This window comes from Gossypium arboreum, chromosome 8, assembly GCF_025698485.1.
Source record: "Gossypium arboreum isolate Shixiya-1 chromosome 8, ASM2569848v2, whole genome shotgun sequence".
Taxonomy (NCBI): Eukaryota; Viridiplantae; Streptophyta; class Magnoliopsida; order Malvales; family Malvaceae; genus Gossypium; species Gossypium arboreum.
Genome location: NC_069077.1, coordinates 137,748,277 through 137,773,511, shown reverse-complemented (window position 1 = coordinate 137,773,511; position 25,235 = coordinate 137,748,277). Strand labels below are relative to the sequence as shown.

The window sequence follows — 25,235 nt, the reverse complement described above, 5'->3', positions numbered from 1 at the left end:
TTGAAGGTTGAGATTAGTGTATGTTTAGAGGGAGGTGCCGAATGTTTTAAAAAAAAAATGTGTAATTGAGGTTATAACATTCGGTTAAGTAATATGGGTGCTAGCAAATTTAGTATATTGTATAGTTATTAATTGTCTTGTATTAGATGCTTTTTGAAGGCTAATAAATGGCTAATAAGATGTTGTTAGGAAATTTTAGTTAGCTATGTTGAAGCATTCGGTATTTCCTATAATAATAGGTATAAGATTAGAAATTATAGTAAGTAAGTTGTAATCCTATAGGAGCAAGATAGAATCGGTTATTTAAGTAATGGAGTGAATCGGTCATTCTGTGGCATAGATAAAACCAATATGAAATGGTTACATTGATCATGGAATGAAAATCTTTTTATAGAAGTTAAATTTGTTTGATTAGGGCCGAATGGGGTTTATAAAGTAATGACATGTTAAATATTATTTATGTGAATCCGAGGTTGTGCATGAGACTAGTAATCATTCAATTGTGATAGTCACACATAGGCATAGATATACGAATGCCTTGTGTATGTACCTTGAGTCGTAGAGGAGTTTGGATACATATAGTTAAACTTGTGTATATAAAGCACGGTAAGTTATGTAAATTTTGGTTTGTGTATGCGAAATAGATGTCGGTGTAATAGGCATAAAATAATAACAACAATTGTAGCCTATTCTATAAAACATATTATGTTTCGAAGATATATGATTGTTTATTGTGACTACTAAACTAAGAAGTAAAGCCGAGTAAATAATTTAAATAAATCTATTTGTTTTAATTAAGCTCAATAGCAAAAGGGGTTTAAATCAGAAAAGGGAAAGGAGAAAGCAGTCGAGTAGATAATCCGCAACGGTTCAAGCATCCGAGGTAAGTTCTAAGTGGTCACCTTTAAAATATATAAATGATAATGTCTTAGTATGAATACATTAGTTGAATCGTAATATTTGGTCCCACTTGTAGTAAATTATGTGATAAATGATTTATATGTATGCCATATAGATGAGTGATCACTATAAGTTAAGATTAAATGGTGATATGGTTATATATATATATATATATATATATATATATATATATTATTATCTGTGTGGGATTTTTGAACCGAAATGAAAATGGTCATATTCATATGGAGCTTGTATCTGAATGTAGTAAATGACTGCTAATGTAGTAAGTTGAATGGGATGTGTGAGTATATAATTAAATAGGAAAAATTTATGTGGTATTATATCCGGGTTAAATCCCGCAGGCTTAATGCTGGTATTATATCCGGACTTATAGTCCGCAGGTCTAGTGCTGGTAATAGATATCCGGGTTAAATCCCGCAGGCTTTGTGCTAGAAATTGGAAACGGGTTTTAAAAAAAAACCTAGCAAGCTTAATGCCGGTGATTTGAGTAAGATTGTGATTTCGAATGTTCGGAGGAAACCACCATTGAAATTGTTCAATGCATTAAGTTGTTCGGTATGTATTATATACTGTATATGTTAGATTGATCGAATTGAATCATGAATGTCAAATGAGAAGTATATGTAAAAATCTCATATGTGTATTCGATTATGGTGAAAGGTTACATGAGATGCTTTTCGAATTCTTATGATCTTTTTTTTTAATTTCAATAATCGATCTATAAGTAAATTAATGGTTTGCATTGCTTAAAACTTACTAAGCATGGTAATGCTTACTCCGTTACCTTAATTCTCTATTTTGTAGATTTTGTTCGTCAGCTACGGTCTTGGAAGTGTCAAAGTCGAAGTCATCCACACTATCTAAGCCCCTTTTTGGTACTCTTTCAATCGAACTTTGATAATGGCATGTATAGGACTGACCTTTGTTGTTAATTAAGTATCTTTTGGTAATGTATATTCGTATAGCCATGCGAAAATGGCTTGTATATGTTGAGTATGACATTATAATTATTTTGTATATATATGGTCTTATGATATGGTTATTGAGTGGTATGGAAATGTTTGGCAATGATTAGCCATTGGAATGGCTAATCATGATCATAATTGGTGCTATGTATGTCAAATTGCTAGCTAATCCATGGAAACCATGAAATAGGTAAAATTTACCACAAAATATTTTTTAGACAGCAGTAGTGAAGTGAGTCTAAAAAATCACTAAAAATAGTAGAAATGGAATTAAATAATGAATAAGTTATGGAATCGAAGCTTGATGAGTCTATTTTCATATGGAAGAAACAAAACAGATATATGAGCTATATTTTATGAGATGTTTAAATTTTTGTGAAACAGGGCCAGAACGATTTCTGGATCCCCTATTATAACTTTGAAAATTCACCATAAATTTTACAAAGATAATTATAAGTCATGATTTATATGTACAGATTCATTATTGAGTATAGTTTTATTAGAGACAAATGACATAGTCATTGAAGCTCTGTACAGGGAGATATCTAATTCGTAACACACAGAGGTCAGAGTAGTCGAACCCCGAAACAAGGGAGAATTTAACTAATAAACTGTACTAATTGGCCCGACCAAAAAATTCTAGAAAAAAATTTGTAAATAGATATATGAGTCTAGTTTCAGGAAAAATTTACAGAACTGAATTTCGAGTTTTGGAACTCGAGATATGATTTTTTAAGTGACTGTGATGCAGTTAGCCAGCTTGTCTGGAAAAATTTAAAAATGAATTGTGTGAGCTGGGTATGTAATGAAGTAAGTCCGTTAACACCTCGTGTTCGACTCCGGCAACGGTCTCGGGTACGGGGTGTTACAATAATAGTTTGATTATTTGTTTCAATTCTTAATATGTTTATGATGTAATGGTTCGATTTTACACTTGATGATTATTCATACATTTATTTATAATTATTCTTTGGTTTTATTGTACTTGTAAACTTTCGAAAAAAAAATACAAGTTATAGAAAAATATGTCCATACTTATTATTATAAAGATTTTGAATGAGTTGGTGTCATTCAAATTGAGTCTTAACTCAATTTTTAGAGAAGAGATTATATAAAACGGTGATTCCATGTCATCCTTTATCTCTTTCCAACAGGAGAATGATAAATCAACTTTTTCCTCTTGATATTTAACATTTTTAGTTGGATTTGAATTTTTTCAATAAGAAAAGGCTGAAAATCAGGAGGAAAAATCTGATTTGTCATTCTTCTATTGAAAGGGGATAGTGATGACGTGGAATCATAGTTTCATACAATCTTTTCTCCAATTTTCAAAATAACTAAAATTCAAAATTTGGAGTGAATTTAAAATATATAAATATTGAATGCTAAATAATTTATTTATAATTTTAATAAAATATTTTTAATATTAAAATTTATTAATAAAAACAAAATATTATTTTAATAACAAATTAATAATATAATCATCAATAAATAGTATTTTTATTTATTTTAAAGTTTCTTCACTTATTTATATAGGTTTTTTCTCATCTTAATGAAATAATAGATAAAGGCAAATATAAAGGTCTAATTCCAGATTCAGTATCTATACTCTTTGAATTTTTAAAATTTAATTCTTTATTTTTTAATTTCAACAATTTCATCCTTTTTTTATTTGATTTAAAAATTAAACTGCAATTAGCAATGATATTAATTTATTTCCATTCGAATACCACATATTCAAATTTAGTAGTATAAATCGTACTTTATTTTTTAAAATTAGATAAAGGGGAGTGTTATTCTTGGGTTTTAAAAGGGTAAATTACACCCAAGGTCACTAAATTATTAATAAATTTATATTTTGGTCACTCAACTTCAAAAAAGTTACAGAATGGTCATTGAATTACTCGAAAGTTTTCATTTAAGTTACTGAACTATTAAAACTGCTCTTGTATGACCTTCTCTATTTACACTGTTTTTACCAATTGAAAGCTTTCATTTTCCTTCTTTTGTACAATTCTGTTTTTTTTTCATAAAACAACTTTGAACATCACAAGTCTGTTGAACAAAATCCAAGCAACTTTCTTATTTAATATCCAATACTGATCATCAAATCGACTTGAACTTAAGATATGTTCTTCTACTTGTTGGTAGATACTAATCCATCATACCGATTGTCGAATTGTCGCTCGGAGCTCACTAGATAGACTTAAAAAAAAAACTTAACATCCTAATGACTTGAATAAAATTTTTCGAATAGTTCAATGACTTTAAATGAAAACTTTCGAATAATTTAGTTACCATTTTAACTTTGTAAAATTGAGTTTCTAAAACGTAAATTTAATAATAATTTAATAACCTTTTAATGTAATTTACTCAATTTAAAATCGAGAGACTAGATTTTAATAGAAAAAATAAGAGAATAATGCAAAATTAAATAAGAAATATAAAATATAAACACTAGTTTATTCAAGACAGGGATCAGTGGCCGATTAAATCTTACATTAATTATTATGAACATTATTTTTAATGTAAGAATATTATTTTCTGCTACTTTTTTTCAAACCTGATTGGAAAGGATCCGATTTTTTTATCGATTATCTTATTGATTAGAAAGGAAATCATGGGCCGGTTCAGATAGATACTTAAAAAAAAAAACCGCCATCCATCTTAGATTCTCTGGCTATCCAAACAACCCTATCCTGGAAATTTCCCACTTTTTATTCCGTCCAAAGAAAATGGCATTTAACTCCCTTCCTTTCGTTTAATCCCGCCTTCTCTGCTCCAAATTTTCTCTAGAAACGTACTTCGAGATGGCATTTCTCATGCCTTCACCTGAAATTTCCACCGCCTCTGCAAAAATTTTCTCTAACCCTACCCCTCGCCATAAATTCCTCAAGAGCTGCGCGATTTCGAAGAACGACGACGAGAAAGTTTGGTCAAGGACCAACGCTAGGGTCGGTGTTAAAGATGCCGGCAGTACGGTTTCGGGTTTGAGCCAAAACTTGAGGTTGTACGTACAATTTTCGGCTCCGGTGAAGCGAGGATCGAAGCCCAGCAAAGAGGAAGAGGAAAAGCAGGATTATTACGTGAATATGGGTTACGCTATTCGGACCTTGAGAGAGGAGTTACCGGACATCTTCTACAGAGAGCTCAGTTTTGATATTTACAGGTTCGGATTCAATTTTCCCGTATTTGATTTCCTCGAAATGGAGTAAGTAATGGAGAATTCTGTAGAATAAATTCGATTTTTCCGAGTTTTCCTTGTTCATTACTGCTGATTTTTGGATCGTTAAATTCAAAAAAAAAAAAAAAAAGGTGATGCCATTTGTTTGAATAACTCGTACTCATTCATCCTAAGCTTATGTTTTTTTATGCAATTAGATGTTTTTGAATATTGGTCTTTTGTTTGAAAGTTGACTGTTTAGTGTTTGTGTGTGGTGTATAAGGAAGAAAGTATTGGCTCTTAGCTTATAGAACATAGAGAGCTCTGTTAATAGTATCCATGTTTGATTGGTTTTACAAATTGATGGATGGCAAAGGTGGTTTTGTTAAGGGCAAGGTGTGTACTTTATGCGTTTGAACCCTTATATTGACCAAGGCACAAAGCTCGAAAGAGAAGCGCTTTTGCTCGAGTGAAATAAGGTGCAACATGTATGTGTGTGCATTTTTTTATGTCTATTGGTCATGTACGTGCTTGTGTGTATAATAAGCTTAAGATTTATACTTACGATAACAAACTCTGAAAGTTGGTCAAATTTGTTTAGTGAATAAGCTAACTTTTCTTTTAATTTTGTTGGCCGGTATGCATGTTTTCTTTTGGTCCTGTGCCTGTCGTCGTATACACAAATATTGAGAAGGATCCCTTTTCAAATATGGTTTTTCTTTTTTTTCTTTTTATACGTATTGCCTTACAAAAATGCATGCCTAGGGGGGTCAAGCTTGTGCCTACTGAATGCGCCTGGCCCAAAGGGGTTTGAGGTGCTTTTGTTTGATGCTAAGGCGCAATGCCTAGATGCTTGTCTTGACAATACTGGATAAAGTTATGCCTTACGTGCATAATAGCATATGCCACTAGGTCAATGCATGCTGCTGCCTGCCTCGTGCAAATAGATTACGGGCTTTTCTGTGTGACACCTCTATAGATGCAGGAGGATTAATTTTCCCATATTCTGCCCGTCTTTATACTCCATATTCTGACAAAGTTACTTCTCTATTTAGGGATGATATTGTATTCAAAGATCCTCTCAATACTTTCATCGGAATTGACAATTATAAGTCATTCTTCTCAGCACTGCGATTCCATGGGAGAATATTTTTCAAAGCTCTCTGGCTTGACATTGTCAGTGTATGGCAGCCAATGGAGAATGTCATAATGGTTCGCTGGACCATCCATGGCATTCCACGAGTCCCATGGGAAAGTCGTGGTCGATTTGATGGCACTTCTGAATACAAACTCGACAAGAAGGGAAAAATATATGAGCACCGAGTCGACAACACCGCACTGAATTCACCCCCTAAGTTTCACGTTCTAGCTGTGGAAGATCTAATCCGATCCATAGGTTGCCCCTCAACCCCAAGGCCAACTTACTTCGAGATTTCATCGGCTTCACCTCCAGAAAAAACATAATAAAACCACCTTAGGTTCTTCATAAATTTTGGTAAATAATGTGTCTCATGGTTTGTTGAGCTATATATAGCATGAAATGGGTGTTATTAATGTGTAAAAAACTTGGTTTAGATCACAAAGCTAGCACTTAGTATTTGCTTGGGTTGTATTCTCATATTATATTATCAAACAAGTTGTTCGTTTTGTAAAAATACATGTATATTGAAGTTGATTGTAAAATGGAATTAAATTGATTAAAATAATAAGATTTTGACTTTGTTCAACCAAGTTTCTGAAAGTGTTATAAAAAATTATTGCCTGCGTTTGCCGGGAGTCGAACCCGGGTCTATTGCTTGGAAGGCAATTATCCTAACCGTTGGACTACAAACGCTTGTTTTTTAAATGTTTCAATTTAGTTAACTACAACTAAAAAGAAAGAACTACAATAGTTAATAACTCGATCTTAAGTAGACTTTATGATAATATTCTTGTAGTATGTGATATGAAAGTTTATATCGAATAAAAATTAGCTTTATTGTTTTATTTAATTATAAATATATTATTAATTTATTTAATGTAAGGCACAATAATAAATTTATTATTAATATTTACTTATTTGTCATTTCAATCTTAATTTTATTTTTATCATTTCTTTCTATATTCAAATTTAATTAAATTAAATTTTTGCCTAAAAAATTATAAACTATTAAAATTTTAATTTAATGATATTGATGTAGATATTTGTTTTTATGAATATTTTTAAATTTTTGAAATTTAAAAAAATTTATTTTTCTAATTTTATGCAATAATTGTGAATTATTATGTGAGTTGTCACTTTAATGTCATTAAAATTTTAAGAGTCTTCTACAATTTCATCTAAAAGATATAATTTAATTAAATGTTAAAAGTTGAAAGTGAAAATGATCGAAAAAATAAAATTAGTGTTGAAATGATAAAAAGTAATAAATATTAAATGGGAAGTGATCCACCTACATTATTGATTAATATTTTAACTATCCACCATTAAATTTTTCAATATAATTGTTATCAATGTAAATTTTCGAATCGATCGATATATATATTAATATTTATTTAATTACTGAAAATTTTTACTTAAAATAAATAATTAAAAAATTAATATATATCAAAATTTACATGCTTAATTTATATGAATAAAATATGAAATATAATGATTAGACCGTAAAAATATTAATCCGAGATATAAAATAATTTTATATTGGTGTAAATTAATAATTTCTTATATTAAAAACTAAATTTATGAATTATGACTTAATTTAATTTAAGTTTTAGAAAAAGATGACAGATGTTACCATATTATTGGCCAGAAAATTTAGGAGTGATTTGTGTAATGGAATAGTAGTGTTTACATAAGGAAAGCAGATTGTACAGTTACTAATGTGGGCATTTATAAAATTGGTGCTACCAGCTGTAGCACCAAAGTTCTCTCCTCCCTCGACGTGGATAACGCCTGCTCACAATGCTAGGGTTCCCTTTTGTTTAACTTAACAAAAAGACAAACGAAGGACTGGGTTTTTAGCTGTTTTATTTGGGATGAAAGACCAATTGAATTCGGACCCCACGACGGATATGGGTTCGAGGTTCCGGCATGGAGCCTCTGGCTCCGGCTCCGATGGTGATTTCGGTTTCGCTTTCAACGATAGTAATTTCTCCGACCGGCTTCTTCGGATCGAGATTATGGGTGTCCCATCGGAGTGTCACCCTAATGGTGAAGATTGCACCGGTATCTCCGATTGGGACCACCACCGCAAAAGGCGCCGGGAGGATATCAAGAAGGAAATCGGTTTGTTCCTTATTTTGCTATTTATTTATTCTGTTTGGTCAGCTTAGAAAATGATATGTAATCGAAAATTTAAGCAACTATTATTTAATTGTTAAAGCTGTTCTTTGTAGACCAGAGTTGAGAGGGAAAATTAAAATAAAAATAAAAATAAAAATTCAAGGATATACTTGTTTGGGTAAATGGAAACTTTGAAGGAAAATGTTATGAAAAAAAGAGAGGAAACTTTATGGAATACAGCCACTTAAACAAATTTATGAGGATTTTACTTGTTTGGAAATTTTGTAAATAAAAAATTGTGCTGGAGGTTGCTCTTTCTTTGGATGGTCTTAAATGTTATTTCTCTCTATACACAAAAGGCATAGCCTTTTAAGAGCAAAGAACTTGAAAGCTATGTTATTTGGACTTAGGTGTGAGTGCTCGACACAAAATTATGTTTAATTCTTTTCTTATTCTATGTAGTTGGAGGATCATTTGAGGGTTATATCCCTGTAGTTATGTCCGAATTTGGGTTGGACACTGCTTGTTGGATGCTGATACTTTGAAAATAATGAAGTGGAGCAAAATAGCTTGATTGGCTAAAAAATTATGTTGAGAGCCGATCACACGATAATGTTGTCGAGATGGATTTCAAAGAGTTGAGATTTACTCATTTTTAACATATAAACTTGTCCATGGTCTTTTGTGTTTGTCTCACTTGTTTCCATCAGGGGATTTGATTCCTAGATTACTCTGTTCCATGCTTATGGATGCTTACTTGTTATGATATATGTAAACATAGTCTATTTTATAATATTTATGATATATATAAACATAGTCTATTTTATAATATTGGTTGGCTTCTAATGATTTTGCTTTTATTTTACATTCTCCAGTTTTGGATCTTAGTTTATGTCCTGAGGAGCAGATTTTAAATGATAACCAGCCTGATATGGATGATGGTGCTGGCTGTGAAAATCAAGATGCAGAGGCAGAGGCTGTGGCAATGGCTGAAGAAATACATTCAGGTTTCCATGTTGTTTAGACAATGAACTATTTTGTTGACTGACTGCTTATGTTCTCTTATGTTGAGACTTTAGGAACTTTTATTTGTACAAGGTTGACACAGGTAGTTGGGTTTTTTAGCAAATAACAATCGAGCAAAAGAGAAAAATACAAGAAGCTTAGGTAAAAGTACCATGGAGGCTCTTGTACTAGGAGTAGGATTGCATTTTTCCCTCCCTCTACTAAAAAAATGAGCAAATTAGTCCCTCTACATTAGATCAAAGAGCAAATTGGCCCTTCTGTCAAAAAATTTATTCATTTCTACTGTTAAAACTGCTCCCTGTATGTCATCATGCACGCAATGTGGAACTGTATGGTTATTCCATCAACCACACCAGTTTTTAGCAGTAGAAATGGATGAAAATTTTAACTGAAAGGACTAGTTTGCCCTTTGATTTAATGTACAGGGAGTAATTTGTTTATTTTTTTAGTAAAGGAGGCAAAATCCAATCTAACTCCTATTACAAGGGCTTCCATCATACTTTTACCATAAGCTTATTGTTATATATTGAATTTATTCTGCTAAAGGAAAAGGAAGTATCTCTATTTTGGGATAGAAACTTAGTAGATGATTTTTATTTGTTCAGTTTAAATTCTTGCTTCTTGCGCGCCATGACTGTATATTACTTGGGTCTGGTTTGTCGCAAACTGGTATAGTACATTTCTTTTACCTTGCTTAGAACTTTTGTAGGTGATGAAGATGAAAATAGAAATGAATCAAGTTGGAGCATGGATTGTTCTACAGTTCTGAGAGTTCAAACATTGCATATCAGCTCTCCCATTTTAGCAGCGAAAAGTCCATTCTTCTACAAGGTAAGTGATCACTTCTCTTCATAAAATTTTGTTAAAAAGTAAATAGAAAGAGAGATTTGTATTGCTAGATTGAAAATATAACTTGTCGGAATATTTTTCGCCCTTTCTCTTTATTGGTATTTAATTACTTGATTATTGATTACTTATAGCTTTTCTCAAATGGGATGAGGGAATCAGAGCAACGGCATGTAACCTTAAGAATCAATGCCTCCGGTATATTATAAACTTGTCTATATTTGCTTCATGGTTATTTTTACTTAAATCAAAAAAGTGTGAGCAGTCAAAGTTAAATGACGATGCATGTTTGTACTATTATTTACAGAGGAAGATGCCCTTTTGGAGCTTTTGAATTTTATGTATAGCAACACCTTATCTGTCACTACAGCTCCAGCCTTGCTTGATTTGTTGATGGCTGCTGACAAATTTGAGGTTGCCTCATGCATGAGATATTGCAGTTGGTTATTACACAATTTGCCTATGACACCAGAATCAGCTCTGCTTTATTTGGATCTTCCGTCGAGTGTATTAATGGGTGAAGCTGTCCAACCTTTGACTGATGCCGCAAAGCAGTATCTCGCTGCCCGTTACAAGGACGTGACCAAGTAAGCTCCTGTTCTTTTTGACATGAGATCGATAGTTTTATTAGCTTGGCTATGTTGTTGCTTACCTTGTCTAGTTAACTGTGTGGAAATAAAAATTTTAGACGTTTGATAAATTTCCATCTGGTGAATGTACCTGAGATGTCCCTCTATTATAGGGACTTGATCAAATTAGTCCCTTTACTAGTAACTGAATCATTTTAGTCCTTGCATTATTAAAAAGAATCAAATAAGGTTAAATTGGAATAAAGTTAACATTTACTATTTAACAGAGTTAATATATTTAAAGTTTTTATGGTTCTATAAATGAAATGTTTTGTTTGCAATTGAAAAAAAAGAATTCAAGACATCTTTTTATACCAACAATGTTTATTTGATTCTTTTTAGTAAAATAAGGACTAAAGTGATCCATTTAATAATAGAGGGATTAATTTGATCCAGTCTCTATAATACAGTGACCTCCCAGGTGCTTTAATCATTTTCGTCTCTACATTGCCCTAGTGAATTTATATACTGAGCAAAGCCTTAGTGCTAGACTTGGATAAAATTCTCTCCCACATTATCCGAGCAGGGGGAAGACTGTCTACAATAACCAACCTTCTCCGACCCTCGAAATGGGGAGCCTTGATCTCCAGGGAACCTTTTAGTCAAAGTAGAAATTATGCATATTTAGAGGCTTATATGTGTATGATTTCGGGGCATATTTTTTCCAGGTTCCAAGAAGAGGTAATGGCTTTGCCACTTGCTGGGATCCAGGCAATATTGGCCAGTGATGATCTTCAGATTGCATCCGAAGATGCGGTGTATGATTTCGTGTTGAAGTGGGCCAGGGCTCAATACCCAAAACTAGAAGACCGAAGAGAAGTGCTTGGTTCACACCTTGCGCAATATATTCGTTTCCCTTACATGACTTGCCGGAAACTTAAGAAGGTATTAACATGTAACGATTTTGATCAAGACGTTGCATCGAAACTTGTGCTCGAGGCCCTCTTTTACAAGGCTGATGCCCCATATAGACAACGAAGCTTGGCTGCAGAGGAATCTGCAACCTCAAACCGTCGATTCATTGAGCGAGCTTACAAATATCGACCCGTTAAGGTAGTGGAATTCGAACTTCCTCGTCAGCAATGTGTCGTGTACCTTGACTTGAAGAGGGAGGAATGTGTAAACTTGTTCCCATCCGGACGAGTCTATTCTCAGGCATTCCACCTAGGGGGACAAGGTTTCTTCCTATCAGCACATTGTAACATGGACCAACAAAGCTCTTTCCATTGCTTGGGGTTGTTTTTAGGAATGCAGGAAAAGGGCTCCGCTAGTTTCGCGGTGGACTACTGAATTGCAGCAAGATTAAAGCCGACAGAAGAGTTTGTTTGTAAATACAAAGGAACTACACATTCACGGCGGCAAGGCGGTTGGCTACAGGAATTTATTTGCTGTACCTTGGACATCTTTCGTGGCAGAAGATAGTATTTACTTTATAAATGGTATCCTCCATCTTAGGGCTGAGTTAACTATCAGATTGTGTTCCTGAGGCGATTTTGAGTTAAATTTTGGTCTTTTTAAACCAATGTATAGAAGTTAAACACAGTCCTGAGAGCAGGCTTACAAATATAAATTGATGGTGCTGCTGCCTAGGAGAATCAGGCAGCCTATCTTATTATTATTAATATCATTATATAGATGCTCTGAAATTTTCAAGTGGAGAGGCTATAATCACATACACTAAGACCATATTATTAATATATCAAATACTAAGATCTTTATGATAATTTCCTCTTCTTTATGACAAAACTCCTATTTAAGCATGGCCTTTAATTGACCATTCAGAGTTTATGGATATTGGTGTTTGCCTCTTGTACAATTTGATGTATATGTGTGTGTGTGTGTGTGTGTGTGTGTGTGGTGTGGAGAGTATAGATGATGATAATTATAATCAAGTTGCAGATGTTCTGTCAGCCTGATGCACCAAATCAAATATATTTTCATAGACGGTTATAATTTGTCTTCAAGTTTCTTAGTCTTTACTAATATGTAATATATACATAAGCAAATATATATTGTATAATAGAGACTTTTGTATTAAGAGTTAGATTGCATTTTATCATTTCTACTAAAAAAAATGAGCAAATGAGTCTCTATATGTTAATTCAAAGAGCATATTAGTCTTTTCTGTTAAAAATCTTATTCATTTGTAACTAGCATGATTGACGGAATAATTAGATAGTGATACATGACATGTCACGTGTACATTATGCTGACATGCAAGGATCGATTTTGTACAGTAGAAAAGGATAAAAATTTTAACTGAATGACCAATTTGTTTTTTAATTTAACGTACATGAACTAATTTATCTATTTTTTTAGTAGAGAGGGCAAAAATATAATATGATCCATAATATAGAGATATTCATGATACTTTTACCTATATATGTGTGTAAATATAAATGTTAGATATTATTATAATTATGATGTCACGATTCAGGACACCAATTCAATTAGGAAGTGATTAAAAATTCATTCTTTTAGAAATTAAATTATATCATTATGGGTGTTTTTATCTTTTATATCATCATATAAAACAAGCTACACAAGTATTCTAGAAAAAATGTGACATTATAAAATTATGATAAGTGAACACTTTTATTACTTAACACTTCATCCATTATAATATTAATGTAATTGTTGGGTTCACGCGTCTTAATCAATATATAATACTTCATTTAATTAAAGAATGAATATAAACATTTCTTTTATATTTAAAATTATTCTTGTTGGTTGAGTCTTAATTGATTAGCACGAATATTGTAGTTAATATAAGAGGACATGAGTTGAATGTATTAAAACGCATTATTCTCTTATTTTAAAAATTATTCTTAATACAAAAGTCTCTATTATACAATATATATTTGCTTCTGTATATATTACATATTAGTAAAGACTAAGAAACTTGAAAACAAATTATAACCGTCTATGAAAATATATTTGATTTGGTGCATCAGGCTGACAGAACATCTGCAACTTGATTATAATTATCATTATCCATAAACTCTGAATGGTCAATTAAAGGCCATGTATAATAGGAGTTTCGTCATAAAGAAGAGGAAATTATCATAAAGATCTTAGTATTTGATATATTAATAATATGGTCTTAGTGTATGTGATTATAGCCTCTCCACTTGAAAATTTCAGAGCATCTATATAATGATATTAATAATAATAAGATAGGCTGCCTGATTCTCCTAGGCAGCAGCACCATCAATTTATATTTGTAAGCCTGCTCTCAGGACTGTGTTTAACTTCTATACATTGGTTTAAAAAGACCAAAATTTAACTCAAAATCGCCTCAGGAACACAATCTGATAGTTAACTCAGCCCTAAGATGGAGGATACCATTTATAAAGTAAATACTATCTTCTGCCACGAAAGATGTCCAAGGTACAGCAAATAAATTCCTGTAGCCAACCGCCTTGCCGCCGGTGAATGTGTAGTTCCCTTTGTATTTACAAACAAACTCTTCTGTCGGCTTTAATCTTGCTGCGAATTCGTAGTCCACCGCGAAACTAGCGGAGCCCTTTTCCTGCATTCCTAAAAACAACCCCAAGCAATAGAAAGAGCTTTGTTGGTCCATGTTACAATGTGCTGATAGGAAGAAACCTTGTCCCCCTAGGTGGAATGCCTGAGAATAGACTCGTCCGGATGGGAACAAGTTTACACATTCCTCCCTCTTCAAGTCAAGGTACACGACACATTGCTGACGAGGAAGTTCGAATTCCACTACCTTAACGGGTCGATATTTGTAAGCTCGCTCAATGAATCGACGGTTTGAGGTTACAGATTCCTCTGCAGCCAAGCTTCGTTGTCTATATGGGGCATCAGCCTTGTAAAAGAGGGCCTCGAGCACAATTTTCGATGCAACGTCTTGATCAAAATCGTTACATGTTAATACCTTCTTAAGTTTCCGGCAAGTCATGTAAGGGAAACGAATATATTGCGCAAGGTGTGAACCAAGCACTTCTCTTCGGTCTTCTAGTTTTGGGTATTGAGCCCTGGCCCACTTCAACACGAAATCATACACCGCATCTTCGGATGCAATCTGAAGATCATCACTATTAGTAGACATAATTAAAACTTAAAACCTATAATAAGATTATTTAAAAATTAATTACTTATAAAAATTCATACATAGTAAGATTAATAAATATATATTTTTTATTGGAATTATATTATTATTTATTTTATTTGACACAATATTTAGAATCACCTATCCTAACTTCGAATTCATTCATAAATTAGTAGAATAATATGTTTTAATGTATTTGAATCCGCATCCTCTTACATAATTAACAATATCTATGCGAATCCAACTCCTACATAATCAACAATGTATAATGCGAATCGAATTAACACCCGATCGATAATTTTACACCCACCTAAATTTTATTTAATATTTAAAATACAAATAGCTCAAAATTACCATATTTTCATAATCACTTGGCAATGAAGCAAACAAAAGATCATAAACACAATGCCCTTTCAGACTTCATAATTAAAAAAAAAAAAAAAGGAAGAAAATTGGGATCCATAAAACAACATTAATTGTAGCTAACGAGGCCACAGAAAAGCTCCCATGGCGAAGCTTCTCTTCTGCTCAACGTCGCCGGTGATGGGTAGTCCGTATTCTTTAAGCAAACAATCAACTTTCCACTCAGGCATGGCTTCGTAATCAGCTTCGGTGTACCTTGGGTAATGCAGCGGCATCTGAAAGGCGCTGCCGCACCAGGTTTTAGCCGCCGCTTGATCACTGTTGTGCAGGCCGCCGGTGCCTAGGGTTGGAGTCGGCGATACCTTGGGTACTGATTCCATACCCATTTCCTTTTGGATAGTGATGCAAGTTTGTTGTAGATACTGACCTTTTTATAGAGGATTTAATGTGTTGATATATGCATTGAATGTTGGTGTCTATTTGTGGACTTGTTAATAGTAGACCGATATGATTATTTATTCAGGTAAATTATAATAATAGTGCCCCAACTATTAGTAAATTTTTTTAGTACTCAATTAGGAAAAGTTATAAAATGATAACTTAACTATTCAATTTTGTTTCCTTTTACACTAGCTGGCTAACCATAACAGCTTTTAAAATTAGCATAATAATAGCTTTAACCCTCAACTTTTATATATTATATCAATTTATTCTTGATTCTAAAAAGTCTAACCCTCAACATTTACACCTTGTGAAATTTGGCCTTTTTTGCAGTTTTACTTTTCTTTTTTAGTTAAAAAAGAAATTTGCTAATAATTAAGTAACAATTTTATAACTTTTTATAATTGAGTGACAAAAAAAACTAATAGTTAGGTTACTACTAGTGCAGTTTCATTTATATATTATTAATATGATATGAAAAATATAATGTGAATGCAAGGTAAAATTAAAAATTTTAAGTGGATTAAAATTAAATTATAATTTTTAGAGGTCAAAATGTAATTTTATAACTGTTAATTTAAAGGTTAAAATATGTTTCAAGTTTTTGTATTTTTGTATATTTAGAATTTAACTCCTTTATTTTTTTTTCTTTCCAGATTTTAGTCTTAGTTTTAATTTAAAACTCCAAGGTAAATTGTTAATGTCGTTAACATTTTTTGTTAAATTTATTTGACATTTTGAAATTAAATAATATTCATTTGTCTTACTAAGCACCGGTTCTATCCCGACCAAGCACCATATAAAAAAAAATGACGATGAGTCGATAAAAGATTCATGATTTTAAATATAAATCACTAGTTCCAACACAATAGCATTTAGCAAATCAAAGTCCGATTAAAAATAGTAAAATTTGTAGTAAAATTTATTATAATAATAATAATAATAATAAATCTACTATAACCAAACCTTAGTTATAATCCTATTTTATAATCTAACAAAGAAATTAAAATCACCTTTACATAAATAGAATTTAGTTGGACAAGAGCTGGATGCAGTAACACTCAGATCTTCTAAATAAGTTGGATAATTCTAAATACATTACAAAGAATAATTAAAGTAGATATTTAAATTAATATACCATGAATTATTAAATATAAAAATTCTAATATTCCTTTGAAATTTTTCAAAAATTTTAATTAGGTCCCTCAAATTTTAAGAATTCCCATTATACTTTTTTAAAATTAATTAAACTCTCCTAACATTTTTAGAAATTCTTATTAACCTAAAAAGTTAACAATTTTAATTATATCTTAATTTTTTAAAAAAATTTCTCAGTCATACTCTTTAAAATTTTGAAAATTTTATTCAGATCCTCTAAAACTTAGTTATAAGTTCGATTACTGGAAGTGTTATATTTTTATTTTAAATTTTTTTATTAGAACAAGTGATCACCACAGAAACCTAACGATGCAAGTCTCTCGTCATAATTTCTTAACATCATTTAAATATTATATTCAAAAGACTCATGTAATCTATAAAAGATATAAGAATAATTCATAATAATATTTATCAATTCATCACATCTAATAAACACTCCATTCAATCTCAACCAAATCAACTCCAACAATACCCTAAACTAATGCATTCCACCCCATCACCACACCCAAAGGGTCAATAAACAACTTTCCTCGATAAAATCTCTATGAACCCCTTCATCTTAGGCACTCTTCGCACCCTCAAGAGTCCATCTATGTTGCATAACACAAAGTTTACTTAAGAAAGTTGCTAACCCACATTGATTTGCTCAACATTGAATCAATTAAAGACCACACGTTTAACACTGAACAAGAACATGAATTCACAGGCATTTGCCCCCACCAGTGGAAAACACGCATTCAATCAATTAATACTTACCTGTTTGAAACGACACATTGTGGCGGCCACACTGCCTATTGCTGATTGGCATTGTTAAACAGTGCTCTGCAAGGCTCAAATAAATGGATAGAAACAAAAGTTCGAAATAAATATCAACCACTAATGGTGGTGTGATCTTGTACCCTAGCTGTCGGTTTGAAGCAAATAACAAAAGCAATTAATATAGGCCAGAGACTTGGTCAAGCAATATTTGTACTCTTTTGAGTACTGTTAGGTTTTTGTTAATCCATAATTGCAATCATGTATAATTTTGTTTTTAAATGTCTATCAATGTTCTACACGATGGAAAAATAAAAGTATGTTTCAGGTGTGAAAGATGGAAAAATGTTTAAGGTCTAGTTCGATATTTTTATTTGTTTCACTGAAATGATATTTAGATAAGATTCTCTCAACAATAATAATTCTAAACTTAATTCAAATACACGAAAAAAAAAAAAAAAAAGGCAAGAAGTGCATTTCCAACCAAACAGTAAAGTTTGTACTTAGGTGCAGGTGATTGTTGGCTTTGGCGGCTTTTGATGTGAGAAAATACAATTTCATCTTTATTAATTTATTCTTATCTATCCAAGTAGAAACTGAAGTAATACAAACCTTTCAAGCGTAACTTAAGGGTTTATTTACGAACTTCCATGTGTTGACAAACCAATTTTGAGACCATTGTTCTAACCAAAAATTGCAAAGCAAGTCCTTCAAGGTATGCTAAATTGTTTTTGTGCAATTCTTTTCTGATACAATATTGGGACAAGAGATGAAGGTAACACAATATGATCTCATGTTAAACGAGTGTCTAGTAAAAACTTTAATCACCGAATTATATTCTAGTTATAATATGTTTTGGTTCTTTATTTGTGTTAGCTTAATGTTGAAGTTACTATACGTAATGAATTATGCATTGAAAATTAGTTTGGTTCTCTATTCATGTTACATAAATCTCTTAAACTAGTGCTATATGCTAATTTACATTTTGTTTAAGTTGATGCTCATAAGTTTCGTTATTGAAAATTTGTTGATTATTTTTGCATGTAAAATAACTTTGAAATTAATCTTAGAACGTCATCGGATTTTGTAGTGCTAATACACAAATTGAGATGCTATTTGGGTACTTATAAATTATAATTGTTCGAAAAATAAATAAATATACTTCAGTCTTTACTTTTCATAAGTTATTTGGACCTGTTGCTTTATAATGCTTCGGAGGACAGTTTTTTTTTTTCCTTGAAATACCCATATCCAACATATATCCAAACTGAGGTATCGAGATATATAATCTTCTAAAGATTCTCTACATACACGGAACAATAAAATAAAAATAACAAAAATTTAACATTCGTGCATCGATATCTAACACGAGTCCGAGTAACATAGTTTATGGCAGCAAGACTGTCATCATCCCGAAGATGATTGAAGAAAAAACATAATGTATGCCGGAGGTATTGCCATTACAACATGCCTCGACCTTTACCGATTGAAATCAACTTGTAAAGTTGAATTTTCACTTCACACTAAGCCCAATCAATCTACTTATTGAGAGATAAAATGTTTGCTAAGCCACAGAAATAACACAATTAATCTAGCAGAGATGGCTTAGAAATTGCCTTCTCGAGTTTTATCGAGAAGGGAGGTGAATGCGAGACTTGCATTGATGCTAGTTCAGTCTTTTATTGATACAGAACATGAATGGGGGAGCTGAAAAGCTACAGAGTTCAAAAGGAAAACATAGGAAACCATGGGAACAAATTATGGGCAGGCTCGTATAAGTTTCTAAACTCATTTTTGTGTGATGAGACGAAAAGAAAAAGGTTGAAAGGTTGTCCCCTAGTTTATCTTGCTCTATATCCCCTTTACCTACAAAAACAGCACACATCCCTAAAAACATTGAGTAGAATTGGTACCAGTTTAGTCTGATATTCTGATTTCAACTCCTAAAATGTCTTTCACCACCTCATATGTCACGAACGCAATAGCTATTGAAGGTACAACCTGGAAAAGAAAATGAAGGGGACAAACAATATTAATTATCAACAATTGAAGGGCAATTTTATATTCAATTGTAAAAATAAAACATTGATTACATTACAGAACCATGAAAAATACTTTCAAGTTATCAAGTAGGTTGTTTTCCATACTAAATAACAACTTATACTAAACTAAACTGGGATGCAACTGTGAGAGGATGGCAGATGTTAGTGGATTATAAGACTTGCATCAGTAATGCGAAAAGGCTTAGGGAGATAAACTTTTTAAGGGCATGTGCAAAATAACAATTTGATGCGAACAGAAAGAGCAGGAACAGCACACAGTATCAATTACATGGAAAAAATGTTATTCCTGAATTCATAGACATGTGAATGATTCCTGAATTCATAGACATGTGAATGAAAGTGAATCAAAAGACACTGACCTTCACAGAATTAGGGACCAGACCCTTGTATAATGCTCCAAAGCCCTCGTGCCTAACAGTTTTCCTGAATGCATCGATCATGCCAGTATACTCAAGAGGAGCCTTATTCCTCCCATCACCAGTGACAACTGATGCAGCATCTTTCCATCCTACCATTTGCATTCTTCTGCGGATGACATCGAGAGGGTAAGCAACAGTTTGCCCAACAGTTCCAGCAGCAGCCCCACAAGCAAGCCTGGTTGTCACACTCAACTCAGAGTCCTCAGCAAATCCGAATTGTTTATTTTTTATTAACCAATCTTTTAGAGACTCGTACACAGCAAAGTTCAAACCCACATATGGTATCTGCAAACATAAAATGAGTCCAATATCAACAATGCAAAAGATAAAGTAAAGCATTCTCTTTGTCAAGTAATATAGTAATTCACCAACAGTTTACTCAGTGATCACTTTAAACCACCCAAAATGGGGATACAGGCATTAACAGCTCTGACATCCAAAACCATTAATCTATGAAACTCCAAATAGAAGAAAATAAGCAACTCACAACTCCAATGACTGAAGGAAGCCAACCCTTGTATAATGCCCGTGGGCCTTCTTGCCGCAACACAGTAGACAGAGCATGGAACATTCCTCTGTACTGATAAGGAGAGCTGTCTGTCTGCAATATAAACGATTAAATGATTAATTGCTCATGTAGCAAAACTACAAGGAACTATCCCTGATATCAAAGAAAGAAAATGCAGCAGCTAAAAACAAAATCAATATTTTCTTTGATGAATTAAAATAATTCTCAAAATTTTCTCCTAAAACAAATAAATAAAGGAAATAACAAATTGATGTCCAAAGTTTATTATTTACCACAAAGTAATCTCTTTCATCTTGATAGCATTGAGAAAGATTAAACCAAAAAGTAAAACATCAAACATCTGCCAAGTGAAACAATATTTAAGAGATAATACCTGTACAGTAAGCCTGCCTCGTACCATGTCCATTGGGTAAGTTGCAGACATGGCAATTATTCCAGCACATGCTCCAGCTCCAAGGCGTAAAAGAGGAGTGAGTTGAGCATCTTCTGCAGAATTAACAACAAAGAGAACCCTTAAATGAATATTCCAGATTTCAAGGAGATCTGTATATAAATTTCATAATACATGATAATATCTGCTTGGTTTGATATCACATGACCGAACATTAATGTACTTGACAATAAACTTTATCCTATAATAACAAGTTGCACAATATTTCCAAAGCCCAATGCTTTTATCTATGATTATTATGGCTGAGGGACCACAAAGCATGTAAAGGACAAAACTCGTAGTGTCTTTATTAAAACCTAAAATCACAACTGAATTTTGTATGTGATAAGATAATGCAAACATGATATGATTGCTCATTGCCCGGAAAAAAAAAATGATAAAATGAGCAATACCATTGCCAGTTTGCTGTTGATATAGATACAGGATTCCCCTGTCACAAAAAAAAGGAGGAACAATCAGCAAAGAGAAATTCCAGTTCAAACTTTAACATGTGTGGTAGGAGAGTAAAAAGGAAAGAAAACTCTGCAGCCCCAAGGAACTTAAGGCTGATAGGTTGCACTTGATCAACCAAAAACGTTCATGTAATATCAGTTCGAATCAGTGTTGCCCAAGCATGCACCAAGGCATTGTGCCCTAGAGTCAGACAACAAAAATGCATCAAATCCTTACAGGCGAGGCACATTTGATTACGCACGCTTTTCTGAAAGGTGATAGGCACAAAAAAGCCCGCTTGGTTAACGTTCTCTTTAATTTCTTCTTTATGCTAAACTTTTTTCATTAGTTTTGCCTCTAGTAGCAAAAAAGGGGTACTCGGCAACAATATGAGACAATAAGGAAATAATGCATATTGACTAGCAGAAGAAATAGAAAATTTTGCCAGTTTTGTAGATAAGCTGGACCATTATTTAGAGTTAATATCATGTATATCTTAAGCTTATTTTATGAGTATACACACGCACATAAAAAACACACATATATACATATTGTGCCTTGCTTCAATGGCTAGGACTTTTTTTTGCGCCTTATGCCTCAAGCAGTACAAGTGTTCAAGGGCCTCGACAGCGACTTGCACTCTTGACAACACTAGTTTGAACTTCTCTTTGTTCAATCACCCGTGAACTGATCAGTGATCAATTGATCATCAAATTTTTAGTGACCAAGTACATTAACCTAAAAAACCTAACCAATTTCACTAAAACAGATCACTCAAGCTTAGCAATACAGAGATGATTGAAAAGAAAGTCAAATCAATAACAGAACAATAAAAAGCAAGTTGTATTGAACAGAGTTCAGGAACCCTACTTTGAAGCTTGCTCATAGCTGAAGAATTTGACCGCAGAGTTTGGAACAATGCGTGCACAATTAGTACCATTGCCCTTGAATAATCCACGAAAACCTTCCGTTCTCCAAATGTACTTCAAGCCTTGAACCGTTCCGTTGTATTTTATACTATGTGGATTCTGAACCTGCATTATTTTATTTTTCAAGAGAATTTTATCATTTCAGAAATCGAAGCATTCATATTTCTCAATACAATAAATTTCAAAGAAATTAAACAAAATATACCTGAAGTAAAATCTTTAAACGTTCCAAAGGAGCAACGGCAGTTCGTGACCTGCATAATTCAATGTCCATGTTTATGTTCCAAATTAAAAAATCTGAGATATTCAAATGTCTTCAGAAAAAATTTCTTCCTTCGACACAAGCAAAAACTCCTTAGTGTGTGTGTGTGTGTGTGTGTGTGAGAGAGAGAGAGAGAGAGAGAGAGAGAGAGAGAGAGAGAGCTCACAGTCCACCGGCCACGCCGCCGGCAACGAGAGACTTGCAGATGCTAAGAATAGCATAGCTAGGTGCCTTGACGCCCTCTCTCGCAAGCTTCGCTTCCTCGGCTAAATTAACGATCGTCGAAACCGCCGATTCACTAGTCTTCACATCCTCCGAAGCCATCGAAAACCAGAAAAAAAAAACACAAAAACACACTGAAAAACTCTTCGAAGTCCTTCTCTCTCGACGGAAAACCCTAAGAAGGTTCTTTTTCTCCCGGTAGGATTGAAGGGATCACGGATTATCGAGGAGGATAATCCGGCGATCGAAAGGATCGGATCTCCGAAGCAATTTATAGTAAAAAGAGGTTCCACATTTCTCTCTTTTTCCAATTTTTTTTTCTAGTTTTTGTGTTCGTTTTTGAGAGAGGTGTGGTGGACTGGTGGTGGCGGCTGGTTCGAGAACTTGAGATGAACTATTTGAGAGCGTGTAATGTCGTTGCTTTAAGAGCGCGTGGATTTGGTAAAGTTTTTTCTATTGGCCTTTTGAAGAGGATAATATGCAGTGTAAACTACACACTACAGCGTACAGTTACCGAAGGAGATTTTTTTTATCACCTATGATTTTTTTTAAATAGTTGACCCAATTATAAGGTTTTTTTTTCCTCAAAATATGAATTTTTAAAATTCATCAATCAATTAATTAAAATTATTTTTTCCACTTTCGTGTTAGTTAAAATATTAGTATAATAATAAATTTAACTATTAATTTTTATATATTATATTAATTTAGACTTAATTTTAAAAATAATTTTTAAAATTTATAAATAATTTTAATTTAATTTTAATTTTAAAATTTTTAAAAATATAATAATAAATTTAAAAATATATAAAAAATATAATAGTTAAATTAAATTTTATATTAATAATTATATAAATATTAAATAAATAAATAAAACCCCTCCGATCCCTCCCTCCCCCCAATCACCAAGGGTATAGTTAGGGGTTAGGGGATGGCAACAGCCTGACTTACCCTAAAATAAAAAAATTTATTTAAAATCTCTAAAAATATTAAAATTTTAAATAAATAAAATTATACTTTTCACTCTCTTAAAATAATAATTTTTTTAAATTAATCATTTAAAATTATAAATATAAAATTATTAAAATAATAAAATTATATTTTTATTATCATAAAATTATAATTTAATTTTCAGTCTCTCCTATCCAATCAGCATTTAGAAAGTGTCCTTCTGTTTCTTTTGGTTATGTCTAGAAACCTAGATTGAGAGTTTCTTTTTTATATATAAAGAAGAAAACAGCACCGGAATTACACAGTTACCAAACGGTGCATATAGTCATGAAATACACTTAATTCCAGTGGCCGGCCGAAAGAAGTAGCGGCCAAAACATCAGCTACTGGATTTCCTTCTCAGTAGACATGTCTCACCTTCACCCTGCACTCTTGTTGCAGCAACTTCTTGATTTCTCTTACCAAAGCATTTAGTACAGCAACAACAGGATCACCTTTTATTAACTGTATAGCCATTGGGAGCATTTTATTGAAACACCCCCCCCCCCCCCAAAAAAAAAAAAAAAAATGGAAGCTTTTTATTCTTAAAGATTTCCAAGTTGATTTTTACAAATTTAATCTTTGGATGAAAATATAAATTTATGTACGGATCCATCACGACTTAAATGGTGATTTGATGAGGAGAGGGGACCCCAGGGGGGGATTTTTTTATTTAATATTAATATAATTATTTTTATTAAATATTTATGTAAAATTTAAATTTAAATAGTTATATATTTTGATATAATTTTTTGAATTTTTAGAAATTGGATCAAATTGAAATTATTTATAAATTTTGAGAATTTTTTATTTAAGACTAATTTGATATAATATGTAAAATTGAGGGCTAAAATTATTATTATACTGACTTTTTAACTACTATGTCACCTTCTTGTTTGTGCAATTAACAGAAATAGACAAATAATAATCTTGATTAGTTGAGAGACTAATTTGGAAAAAATTATAGTTAGGAGACCAAAAAGAAACAAACTCATAATTAGATGACCTATGGTATAGTTTACCCTAATATGTAATGACAGGTTGGCAATTAGTTAACGCTAGGTATAAAAATGTAAAAGATATATATATATATATATATATATATATATATATATATATATATATATATACATTTATGCTATTAAATTATTGGTAAGTTTAAGTTTTGGTCACTCAATTTTTAAAAATTATAAAATGGTCACAAAATTGTAGAAGAGAAAGGAAAGAAAAGATTTGGATTGGTGCAAGTGATAGGAATAAATAAGGCAATACAATAACGATTTTAACAGTCTAATAACTTAAATAAAATTTTTAAATTATTCCATAACTATTT

At 32.2% G+C, this 25,235-nt stretch overlaps 4 protein-coding genes and 1 non-coding gene across 5 annotated transcripts; 2 read left to right on the top strand and 3 right to left on the bottom strand.

The window, feature by feature from the left end:
* The first annotated feature begins 4,440 nt into the window (after positions 1 to 4,440).
* LOC108467848 (uncharacterized) lies at positions 4,441 to 6,758 on the top strand. The gene is made up of 2 exons (XM_017768656.2): positions 4,441 to 5,055; positions 6,105 to 6,758. The coding sequence occupies exons 1-2, from the start codon at positions 4,697 to 4,699 to the stop codon at positions 6,511 to 6,513; spliced, it is 768 nt and encodes a 255-aa protein (XP_017624145.1). The 5' UTR covers positions 4,441 to 4,696; the 3' UTR covers positions 6,514 to 6,758.
* A 53-nt stretch (positions 6,759 to 6,811) lies between these two features.
* On the bottom strand, positions 6,812 to 6,883 carry TRNAG-UCC (transfer RNA glycine (anticodon UCC)). The gene has a single exon. It is a non-coding gene; the product is annotated as a tRNA-Gly (tRNA).
* Positions 6,884 to 7,878: 995 nt separating this feature from the next.
* Positions 7,879 to 12,536, top strand: LOC108467440 (BTB/POZ domain-containing protein POB1-like). The gene is made up of 6 exons (XM_017768053.2): positions 7,879 to 8,314; positions 9,187 to 9,318; positions 10,047 to 10,168; positions 10,318 to 10,381; positions 10,491 to 10,770; positions 11,481 to 12,536. The coding sequence occupies exons 1-6, from the start codon at positions 8,065 to 8,067 to the stop codon at positions 12,100 to 12,102; spliced, it is 1,470 nt and encodes a 489-aa protein (XP_017623542.2). The 5' UTR covers positions 7,879 to 8,064; the 3' UTR covers positions 12,103 to 12,536.
* Positions 12,537 to 13,872: 1,336 nt separating this feature from the next.
* LOC108469014 (BTB/POZ domain-containing protein POB1-like) lies at positions 13,873 to 15,648 on the bottom strand. Its single transcript, XM_017769896.2, has one exon. The coding sequence runs from the start codon at positions 14,885 to 14,887 to the stop codon at positions 14,111 to 14,113; it is 777 nt and encodes a 258-aa protein (XP_017625385.1). The 5' UTR covers positions 14,888 to 15,648; the 3' UTR covers positions 13,873 to 14,110.
* A 3,216-nt stretch (positions 15,649 to 18,864) lies between these two features.
* Positions 18,865 to 23,377, bottom strand: LOC108470051 (mitochondrial adenine nucleotide transporter ADNT1-like). The gene is made up of 8 exons (XM_017771232.2): positions 22,857 to 23,377; positions 22,634 to 22,682; positions 22,370 to 22,533; positions 21,460 to 21,497; positions 20,990 to 21,102; positions 20,575 to 20,688; positions 20,028 to 20,372; positions 18,865 to 19,606 (listed from the first exon to the last, which is right to left on the bottom strand). Exons 1-8 carry the CDS (start codon positions 23,012 to 23,014, stop codon positions 19,523 to 19,525), a joined length of 1,065 nt encoding a protein of 354 aa, XP_017626721.1. The 5' UTR covers positions 23,015 to 23,377; the 3' UTR covers positions 18,865 to 19,522.
* Positions 23,378 to 25,235: the final 1,858 nt, after the last annotated feature.